The sequence below is a fragment of the Euphorbia lathyris genome, chromosome 6, assembly GCF_963576675.1.
Source record: "Euphorbia lathyris chromosome 6, ddEupLath1.1, whole genome shotgun sequence".
Taxonomy (NCBI): Eukaryota; Viridiplantae; Streptophyta; class Magnoliopsida; order Malpighiales; family Euphorbiaceae; genus Euphorbia; species Euphorbia lathyris.
Genome location: NC_088915.1, coordinates 40,190,289 through 40,201,747, shown reverse-complemented (window position 1 = coordinate 40,201,747; position 11,459 = coordinate 40,190,289). Strand labels below are relative to the sequence as shown.

General features: G+C 36.9%; 1 protein-coding gene and 1 long non-coding RNA gene across 5 annotated transcripts; one reads left to right on the top strand and one right to left on the bottom strand.

Moving 5' to 3' along the window:
- Nucleotides 1-1,796: 1,796 nt before the first annotated feature.
- On the bottom strand, nt 1,797-2,877 carry LOC136231953 (uncharacterized). Its single transcript, XR_010690201.1, has 2 exons — nt 2,538-2,877; nt 1,797-2,022 (listed from the first exon to the last, which is right to left on the bottom strand). It is a non-coding gene; the product is annotated as an uncharacterized lncRNA (long non-coding RNA).
- Nucleotides 2,878-3,309: 432 nt separating this feature from the next.
- LOC136232647 (alpha,alpha-trehalose-phosphate synthase [UDP-forming] 5) lies at nt 3,310-7,492 on the top strand. 4 transcript variants are annotated; one of them, XM_066021929.1, is made up of 6 exons: nt 3,310-3,486; nt 3,625-3,803; nt 3,940-4,048; nt 4,153-6,227; nt 6,330-6,603; nt 6,878-7,492. In XM_066021929.1, the coding sequence occupies exons 4-6, from the start codon at nt 4,231-4,233 to the stop codon at nt 7,160-7,162; spliced, it is 2,556 nt and encodes an 851-aa protein (XP_065878001.1). In that variant the 5' UTR covers nt 3,310-3,486; nt 3,625-3,803; nt 3,940-4,048; nt 4,153-4,230; the 3' UTR covers nt 7,163-7,492. The 4 variants fall into 4 exon arrangements, with proteins under 4 accessions (XP_065878001.1, XP_065878002.1, XP_065877999.1 ...); XM_066021927.1 differs by lacking the exon at nt 3,310-3,486 and having other exon boundaries at nt 3,520-3,803; XM_066021930.1 differs by lacking the exons at nt 3,625-3,803; nt 3,940-4,048.
- Nucleotides 7,493-11,459: the final 3,967 nt, after the last annotated feature.

Below are 11,459 nucleotides of genomic sequence, written 5' to 3'. Positions count from 1 at the left end.
AAAGAAGAAAAAATAAGAAATTAGAAAGAGATAGAGAAGAGGGTATATTTGATTTTTATTTTTTATTTTGAGGTTTATTTGTGATAATTAGATAATAAGGAGGGTTAATTTATAAAATAAATAAATATAAGTACTAAATTAACTTTTTTCCCTTTGACTTTTAACACTGTTAGTCAATTTGGTATGTGTTTGCTAACGGAATGAACCTCAATGTACCATTTTGCAAACTTTTAAACTACATGGGTGTTATTAGAAAACAGGTGTAACCACAAGGTTTATTTTTGTAATTTTCCCTACATATTTCGTGGGTGCACAACCCTATCTTAAAAAGCTCTGAGATAATAATAAGAATTAAAAATTATCCATGACATAAAAGAACAGGGAAAAGTATATATTTTGAGTACCCGGTACTCAAACCTGATTATATATGTTAATTAATATAAATTTGATTTAAGGCCTAATACATCACTAGCTCATTGAACTTGTCCATAATAGTAGATTGACTCCCTGAACTTTGTAAGTATCTCACCAGCTCCTTGAATTTGATTATTCCATATCACCAACTCCCTAAACTTGTCCATAAAAGTAGATTAGCTTCATGAACTTTATAAGTGTCTCGTCAACTCCTTAAACTTACTTATTCGGTAACAAATAAATACAAAAACCATAATAATAACTCTCAATCTCCATCCATTCGATCTTTCAAATCTGCAACACTAACTCTTATAATAGGTTGAAAGGCATGAGAAGAGAAAAAATTATCTCTCGAATAGATGAAGGTGTATTTTTAGAATTCAGGTTTAATAGGTTTTTGTATTTAGTTGTTACGGAATAAGCAAGTTTTGGGAGTTGGTAAAACACTTATAAAGTTTAAGGAGCTAATCTACTTTTATGAACAACTTGAGAGAGTTGGTGATACGAAATAATAAAGTTGAATGAGCTGGTGAGACAGTTACAAAGTTTAGGGAGCCAATCTACTATTACGGACAAGTTCAGGGAGTTGATCATGTATTAAGCTTTGATTTCAATTATATATCATGTTCACTTGGAATTTAAAGTGATTGAACTTTAAATTTAGGGAAAAGTACAAAAAATAAAACTTGTGGTTTGCGTCATTTTCAAACATAGACAATATAGTTTAAAAGTTTGCAAACGGCTACCTTGAGGTTCAAGCCATTAGCAAAGATAGTAAAAAATACTAATAATGAATGCACCCATCTTCTTCGAGACATAAAACTCAACTCAATGTCTTCCAATTCCTCTTCTCGTCTCTTCCTATGTCTTTACTGTCCCCGAAAGTTCTACACCTGCCAAGCTCTCGACGACCACCAAAACGATCACAAGCGCGAAAGAGCCGCCGCTCACCAGAATCTATCAATGGAACCGATGTCTAGTGCGATGTTTCTCGATCACTAGTGCTGGTTGGAACCAATCCACACTACTCATTAGTTTTTTAGTTCCGCTTCTTGTGTTTCTTTTACTCAGCTTGACGCGGATTCTCCGTTGTTTGTTGGTGATCTGAAGAGTGAACCACTAAACCTTGATCTTACTCTACGTTTATAAGTTTATGTGTTTGTAATAATCTATTTGGGTTGAACTAGTTAAGTAGCAGTTTTTTTTTAGTTATTAATTCTATGCTTTTAGTTTTGGATATATATAATATGGATGATTTTCAAAACTGTTAACCCATTTTTGAGAAGAGAGAGAAGAATAAAAGTATGATTTTGTTTTTGTTTTATGGTTTGATGCCTTATATAGGAGCAAGACCGTTCCTGACCTTTTGTAGGTCCGGGGCGAGAAAATAAAATTGGACCCCTTTAATACCAAAATTCTAAAAGTAAAATTTCTTTAGAAGTTGAAATAGAGATTGGTGGACATCCCAACTAGGTTGGCACCTCCTACCAACTCTCAAAATATGCTAAACAAAATTAAAATTGTTCTAAACAACTAAAGAACGGTCTCTATGTTGATATTCTTCATTTTCTAACTCTTTTCCAACCATTGAATATCATCTTTAATTGCCTACAAAATAAAGTATGCAAATAATTAAAAAAAAAATATCAGTAACATAAAATAAACAATATCAATAACATCAAATTTATCAAGAGTAACATCAGTAACATCAAGTTTATCAAAAACATCAAATATATTTAAACAATATCAGTAACATCAGTAACATCAAATTTATCAAAAATATCAAATAAATAGAAACAATATCAGTAACATTAAATTTATCAAAAACATCAAATTTATCTAAACAATTAAAGCAGCAAAATTATGCAAAATCAAAGTAGCAAAATTATAGAAAAAATCAAATCAAATCAAACTTAAACATAAATCAAAGCAGCAAAATTTTTATAGAACAACAAAATCATGAAAAAAAAAACAAATCAAATTTATCTAAAAATCAAATTTATCTAAAATATCAAACATATCTAAAAACACAAATCAAATCAAATCAAATTAAAGCACCAAAATCATAGAACAACAAAACAAAGCAGCAAAATCATTATGCAATTTTATTAATTCACTTTTACTTTCTAGAGAAACAAATCGCAGCAAACCAGCAGATGGAGAAAACGCAATCGGAAGACCGCAAGCCGCAAACGGAAGTCAGACGGCAATCACAAAACAGAAGGAGAGGAACAAGCAAACGGAAGTCAGGATTCCTAGCAGCAGCAAAACAGAAAAAAGAAGGAAAAAAGAGAAGACGACGCGAAGAAGGCTTTGAAGAGCAGACGCGAATGAGAAGCGAAGGAAGGGAAGAGTCGGCGTAATCAAGTAGGTTATTATCTTATTTTTTATAATTATATATTTTTTTTAAACATACTGAACTAAAATTATTATTTTTGGACCCCTAGAATTTATGGGCCATGGGCCTGCGCCCCAATAATCTAGGTCCAGGGCCGGCCGTGTATAGGAGATGGTGAATTGAGTTTTATGTTTGGAGAGAAGATTATCCATTCGTTATTGTTTGAATTTTTTAAAAGATAATTTGATTTTTTTACCAAAATTGATAAATCATCACTTTTTTTAAAGTCATTATTATTCTTGACCGTTTTTGTAACATTTTAAATCTCACGATATGAATATAGTTTATGTTTGAAAATGATTCAGTGAAGACAGCTAATCTCTATATCTGAGTTAGGCTGAGTTTGAGATGGAATCAGTAAACAATTACAATAAATATATAACTTGAACATGAAAGTGTCCGGATGAGATGATAAGATCTTTTTTGCTTTGTATGTCTCAATAGAGATGTTATTCCTTGTAGCGGAGTTATAAAACGCAAGAGGTAATATAGACAAGAAAGAGCAGAGCCCATAACATATTGGTCTAGAAACAAAAAGAAAAACAACGGCCATGGTTGTGGGTGAAACTGAAAGCACAAATATAGACAAAACTTGTAGCTGCAAAGGTTTCAGTTTCTCCAACTCCAACAGTATGCGCGTCTCAACCACTCTGTTCCCTTTAAGTAAAACTTTGGTAAGTGAGCATCACGCTCTTAATTGCATATTATCATGTCAGAAGAGTGAGTCTCTAATTTAAATGGTTAAAAAAGAAGTTGAGGTGTGTGTGTTCTCTGTTTCTTATGTCATCACTCACTATCACTTACAATGACAGAGTGACCAATTTTTCTGCGACCAGAGAATCAAAACGCCATTGCCTTCTTCAAATCAAAGATAACCAACCCATTTCTATTCTAATACCCAAAACACCTTTACCATTCAACCAAAGCAAAACCTTTTCTAAAGGAAGAATCTTTCTTTCTTACTTTATCTGCTCATCTCCAATTCAAAAAGGTAAATTTTTTTTCTGTTTTTCCTTGCTTCAAAATTTGTATCTTCATACCCATATGCATTTCGAGCTATTTTCATTAATCTTCTTGCTGTATTAATATTAAGTAGAATTTTGGCTTTTTTTTTTTTTTTTTTTTAGGGATTGGAGGTAATTTCCCTCTATGGCTTTGATCTGATCAGTAATATCACTCTTCATTTAAGTACCTTTTTTCTGGGTTTTCCTTCAGCTCTTAAACTGAGTCTTTTAGGTATATGTTGAATTTTGAATTTTTGAGTGTTGTTAATAATCATCACTCAAAACTAAATTGTATGGTCTTGGGTCCTGATTCTCTCTTATTATGAATTTTTGTAGGACTCTTTCTGAATATTTGGATAAAACAAGCATTATATAAAGGTTTAGTAGACCAGAAGATCATTGCTTGTTGTGATAATGGTTTCAAGGTCATATTCAAACCTCTTAGATCTTGCTTCTGGCGAGGTTCCAACTTTTGGTCGTGAGAGGAAGAGACTTCCTAGAGTAGCTACTGTTGCTGGAGTGTTGTCTGAGTTGGATGATGAAAACAGCAACAGTGCTGGCTCTGATGCTCCCTCTTCTATCCCACAAGAGCGAATGATCATTGTCGGGAATCAGCTTCCTCTTCGGGCTAATCGAAGCCTAGATAGTGAGGGGAAATGGAAGTGGCATTTTAGCTGGGATGAGGATTCACTTCTCCTACAACTCAAAGATGGACTTGGTGAGGATGTTGAAGTTGTCTATGTTGGTTGTCTTAAAGAAGAGGTTGATCCCACTGAGCAAGATGATGTAGCCCAAACATTGCTCGAAACTTTCAAATGCGTACCAGCTTTCATCCCTCCTGAACTTTTTAGTAAATTCTACCATGGTTTTTGTAAGCAACACTTGTGGCCTTTATTTCATTACATGCTCCCGCTATCACCGGATCTAGGTGGAAGGTTCAATAGGTCCCTTTGGCAGGCTTATGTTTCGGTGAATAAGATATTTGCGGACAAAGTAATGGAAGTAATCAACCCTGATGATGATTTTGTGTGGGTTCATGACTACCATTTGATGGTTTTACCAACATTTTTGAGGAAGAGGTTTAATAGGGTGAAGCTTGGTTTCTTCCTTCATAGTCCATTTCCATCGTCTGAAATATATCGAACACTTCCTGTTAGGGATGAACTTCTGAGAGCACTTCTTAATGCTGACCTTATAGGCTTTCATACTTTTGATTATGCTAGGCATTTCCTTTCTTGTTGTAGTAGAATGCTTGGTCTTTCGTATGAGTCTAAAAGAGGCTACATAGGGCTCGAATATTATGGTCGGAATGTCAGCATAAAAATTCTTCCTGTCGGAATTCACATTGGCCAGCTTCAGTCTGTGCTGAATCTTCCAGAGACAGAATCCAAGGTTGCGGAGCTATGTGATCGTTTTAGGGGGCAAACCGTTATCCTTGGTGTTGATGACATGGACATATTTAAGGGACTAAGCTTGAAACTTATGGCCATGGAACAATTGCTCATACAACATCCGGATAAGAGAGGTGAAGTAGTTTTGGTTCAAATAGCAAATCCGGCAAGAGGACGTGGAAAGGACGTGCAGGAGGTTCAAGCTGAAACCAAAGTCATGGTGAGGAGAATCAATGAGAAATTTGGAAGATCGGGATATGATCCGGTGGTTTTGATTGACCACCCGCTCCACTTATATGAGCGCATTGCATATTACGTTATTGCAGAATGTTGTCTTGTTACGGCAGTAAGGGATGGGATGAATCTCATTCCGTACGAGTATGTTATATGTAGGCAAGGAAATGACAAGTTGGACCAGACAATGGGGCTACACCCATTGCCCCCGAAAAAAAGCATGCTGGTGGTTTCGGAGTTTATTGGATGCTCCCCATCATTGAGTGGGGCTATTCGAGTAAATCCGTGGAACATAGATGCTGTGGCGGATGCTATGGATTATGCTTTAAGAGTCCCTGAGCCGGAAAAGCAAATGCGACATGAAAAGCACCATAGATATGTAAGTACACATGATGTTGCGTATTGGGCTCGTAGCTTTCTGCAGGATCTTGAAAGGGCTTGCCAGGATCATGTGAGGAGGAGGTGCTGGGGAATTGGATTTGGTTTAGGTTTTCGTGTAATTTCTGTGGATCCAAATTTCCGGAGACTTTCAGTTGAACATATTGTTTCAGCATATAAAAGGGCCAAGAATCGAGCGATACTTTTGGATTATGACAGTACTATGATGCTTCCAGGTTCAATAAGTACAACTCATAATCCAGAGGCTATTGCAATCTTGAACAATTTGTGTAGAGATCCTAAGAATGTCATTTTCGTCGTCAGTGGGAAGGGAAGGGAAACACTTTCTGAATGGTTTTCTTCTTGTGAAAAGCTCGGGATTGCTGCAGAACATGGTTATTTTGTGAGGTACATTCCTTTTTTTTTTTGTTCAACTTGGATATTCTAGATTCGTACAAGTATTAGCCGATGAGGTGATTCTAGAAATCGACTTTGATCTATTTGGTGCAGGCTGAATCGTGGTGCAGACTGGGAAACTTGTGTATCCATGCCAGATTTTGATTGGAAACAGATTGCGGAGCCAGTAATGAAGCTTTACACGGAAACAACTGATGGTTCCTATATTGAGACCAAAGAAAGTGCTCTAGAATGGAATTACCAGTACGCAGATCCAGATTTCGGATCGTGTCAGGCTAAGGAGCTGCTAGACCATCTAGAAAGTGTTCTTGCAAATGAGCCAGTTTCTGTCAAGAGTGACCCGAACATTGTAGAAATTAAACCGCAGGTTAGTACTTGATGTTTTATCTTCGTTGCAATGTTCTGATAATCAAAAGATAGAAGGGAACATATTAGTTGAAATAGGTTGGTAGGTAGTCCAGTTACCAGCATTAGCTATCAAATAGGAAAGTCACTAACAGAAGGCTGAGATTGACTTGGTTTTAGGATTTGTATCTTGTAATAGAGTGATTCTATGAGGTCCTGGTGCATCAATTGAAATATAGAATAATATCAAAATGAGTGTTCAAAACTTGCAATGAATAACTTTGGTACTTGAACAGGGAGTGAACAAAGGTCTAGTGGCGGAACGACTGCTGGAAATAATGCAAGAGAAGCAAATGCTTCCGGATTTCGTTGTCTGCGTTGGGGATGACCGATCGGATGAAGACATGTTCGAGGTGATAATGACTGCAAGATCAGGTCCTTCTCTTTCTCCAGTTGCTGAAGTATTTCCATGTACAGTTGGTCAAAAACCGAGCAAGGCCAAGTACTACTTGGAAGACACTTGTGATATTTTGAGAATGCTGCAAGGACTGGCCGATGCTTCGGAGCTGGCTGATCATTGATTACCATATCCTTCCAGTGAATTTTTATGTGGTGAAGAATTTTCAAGCCTCACCACATATATTGCTGCTTTATTTGTCTATTTCTTCCACATTGATGATTTGTTTTCAGAGGTTGTAGTCCCTCCTCCCTCCCATCCCAATTAAGGTCCACTAGTAGGAATTCACGTTAAATTTTGCTTTAAGCAATTAGAGCCAAGCTCACATTGCTGATGTTTTAACTCCAAAGCAAAATGACATTAAACTCTTCTTAATAAATTCATTTGATAGAAAGGAACTCTGTCTAGTTTACAAATCAAATTTCAATTGAACCAATCAATCATAAACAAACAATCACTAGTATTATAATGGATTTGTTAGGATTATTCTGGTTATGAGTTGAATATTTATCCACTCGTAAGTGAAACGGGTCAAGCACATCTAAAAAGATGAAGAACTAAGATTAGAGTTTTATAAACTAAACCTAAACTATAAATAGATAGCCATCTAACCTTAATCAAGGTTAATCGACATAAAACACATTCCTCTCTACGACACCCTATCTCTCCAGCTCAGAAGCCTGCGTTGGTTCGTGAATTATTCGTCTTCACCTTGAGACAAACATTTACATGAGTAATTTGTCACCGGTGATATGAGATTGTGGTAGATCCGACTCTTCCGCTGCTAATCAACTCAACGGGTTCTGCTCTACAAGAGACAAGCCTTAAACCCGTGTTTGTATTAGGATTATTTAATGGACAATCCCTTCATTAGTATCAGAGACATAGATCTCGTTTTTTTGTCAATTTTGGTCCTCAAGACCGTTTTTGCCGTAGAATGGCTGCGAAATCATCGAAAACTGTGTTATTTACGTTTTAGGATATTCTATTTCCAATTTAAAGCGAATTCCAGTCTCATCCGAGTGTGTTTGAGTCTCAAACCCTAGTTTTCGTTCGTCGTATGGATAAACAGACCTCACCATCATGATCATAGACCCCAAAAACCCTAAACTGGACTAAACTTTAAGACCAGTAGGGGCAGGAAGGTGGCACGTGGCCACCACACACTTGTGTGCAGGCGCATGCCAATCACGCTGTGACGCGTGGCGACGCGTCCTCTTACGACAGCGTGCCATGTGGCGCACATGGAGCCCATGCGCTAAGCGCATGAGCGGCCTCCCCGACCTCGTTTTCGACCCGATTTTTCCAAGGACTTTCTAGTTTTATGGTATGATTTTGGTAATTTTTCTATGTCTAGAATTTTTTTATGTCAGGAATAGTCTGCTATAAAATCAGGCAGCCCATGCCATATCATTTTCTTCAGGGGTGTGGTTGTTCTGCAACAACATTTAATTTCTTGACCAGGAAAGATATTCAATAATTTAGTGATGAGTGATTACAAAATTTTGGACCCATGTTTCACCCAACTAGAGATTCTCACTCAACGCCACTGTTCTTCTTCTTTTCGCTCTCCTTCCCTGCTTGCTCACCATGTGAATTCTTCCACCGAACAGGCAGTGACTCTTTTACGAGCAGTCTGTACAAAAAGCGTGTATTATCGGTATTAATGCTTTCATCTTGTTTTTTTATGCTTGAAAATGCTAGAAAACACCCATAAATAATACACACAAATTGTACTTATCATATATATCGTAAGATATGCAACCATCTGAGATAAAAAAAAAAAACATGCATCACTAACTCAAATTGGATCTAGTGGAGCACATTTTGACACGTTTTGCAGACCATGACCTTAATTGATCAGTGTTGAATGTCATATTTATTTTTCATATGTTATCTCGTTCTTTTAGTATCATGTATGTTATGCTTTTAATTTTCTGCATTATTATATCTCGTTTTTTTTTCTGTAATACGCATGTTTTTGTTATATCTAATCCCGAAAAAATTTGTTCGTGATTTTTTTTTGAACCAAGATATATTAAATTATCCTCATACGTATGAATAAATACTTCCAATACGAAAAATTGCACGGCCAAAGATGTAAATTTTAATGTCCATTAATATATATATATATTTGGGTAAATTTCACTCATGGTGTACAAACTTTACCATAAATCACACTTTGGTGTACAGACGTCAATTTGTCATATTAATAAATACGTACTTAGGGATGACCTCCCACTATGGTATACAGCAGATAAAAATGACCAGTCAACGCTCAGTCAACGCGCCACCTCAGCTTTGACCGGTCAAAAAGTCAAAAAAATTCAACCACTAATATGAAATTACTATTATACCCTCCTCTTCTTCTTTCTTCTTCCTTTCCCTTCCCCTTCTCCTTCCCTTTCTCCTCTCCATTTCTCTCCCTTCCTCTCACTAACTCTCTCCATCTTATTTCTTTTCTTAAGAAATCTGTGAAAAACATATTCAAGCCAAACCCACAATATATTTGTCACAATTCAACAATATTCTTCACATGATGAAGATCCATATACAGTAAAAAAAGTACAATATCAAAGGGGGAAAAAATTCACCCAGCATCATCACTCTACAATTTTCTCTTCAAAATCAAACCTAAAATCCGACACTTAGTAGATTGAAACTCTAAATTCAATCAACCCAACTCACCCATCACTAGTAATTACACATCATTATCTGTTCAACTCAATCAAATTTTCTCAGTGGCATTTTTTCAAACATCATGCCCCTATTCTCTGGTTGTGAAAATCAATTGAGAGAAGCAGGTAGAAAATGAGTTTTTCCAGAATCCATATAATTTGAATTTTATTAGATTAATTTCCCAAACCCAAATAGAAATGGAACTATCTGATTATGTAAGGAGGAGCCACCAGTTTGAATTTTAGAGAGAGAAAGGGAGGGTTAGAGAGAGATGTAAATAATCAACGAAGGAAAGAGGAGATTCTTGAATTCCTCTTCAAGCTTCTGAAACGCATCAGCAAGGATCTCGCCATCGAAACGAGCTCGTTCTCCGGTTACTTTCAACCATTTTTTCTTCCAGGATTCTCAGAATATCTTCCATCCATTGAACGGATAGTCCACAATTATCACCAAGAAACTTCAATGCATCTTCTAACTTCTTAATCAGGATTAGATAAGCATGAAGATCGTAACCAAATTCTCCATCTACTGAATCGAATTGCATATCCTGGAGGTAAAAATGATAAAGGATAAAAGTTATTTTTTTTAATTTGTGGGTCCCACTTTTACTAATTATTTTAATAAAAAATGATGTGGTGGCAGGGTTAACCTGTTTGACTGGTCATTTTAACCGGCCATATACTATAGTGGGAGGTCACCCTTAAGTACGTATATATTAGTGTGACAAATTGAAGTCTATACACCAAAGTGTGATTTAGGGTAAAGTTTGTACACCATGGATGAAATTTACCCATATATATTTATAGGATGTTTCCAGGGACAGAGGGGCAAGAGGTCACAGAGGATTGTGACTCTCGACTTTGAGGAGAAAATAAAAATAAAGATGTAGAATTACTGACACATATGTTTCTCGCTAAACATATAATTTCTATCTAAGTTCATTATGTTTGTAATCTATCACAGATTTAACAACACTAACGAGAAATCTGATTGGGAGATCATGAGTTCGAATTATATGGGGTGATGTTTTTGTCTTTATCATTGATAACATCGGGATATTATCCACGGGATCAAAGAGGATATTTACCAAAACGGTCGCATATTTGGGCGGTCTGGGAAGCAATGGCGTATCAAGCAAGTCATCTGAGTGGCGGATCACCTAGACTCCGCCACACATGATCCGTAGTCAAACCTCCGTGAGACCCGCCATCATGCCTCGATCCGCCCGCCGAACGGTTGAGACGATTCCCAATAAAGGCAATTAATGGACCGTTAATGAGCTAACGGCCACACTTAAAGGAGATCCGTAACCGCCATTAATGGGGTATTAATGGAGACTTTCTGGTTACTGGGAGTTATGATCACATGACTATAAATAGCTTGCATCACAAGCTATTGAGGTACACATTCACATTCACACTTTAAACCCTTCTATTGTCAATACTGTTTATTCATTATTCCTATACTAACTTTGGCATCGGAGCTTCCCCCCGTCGAACCCAACGACGCCCCCCATAGGGAAGGAATCCGGTCAGAAGTTCATCGCCAGTTATCAATTGGTGCGGTGATCGTGGAGGTCCTAATCAGAAAAGGACTCAGTTCACAACCTAAGCATGGCAACTGGAGGGTCTAACCCCTCAACAAGAACTACAATACCACCCTTACCACCGTCAACTAACCCCACCACAGACGCTGGTCGCGTCGATCCCGATGCGCCAAACATTCATGACGAAAGGGACATG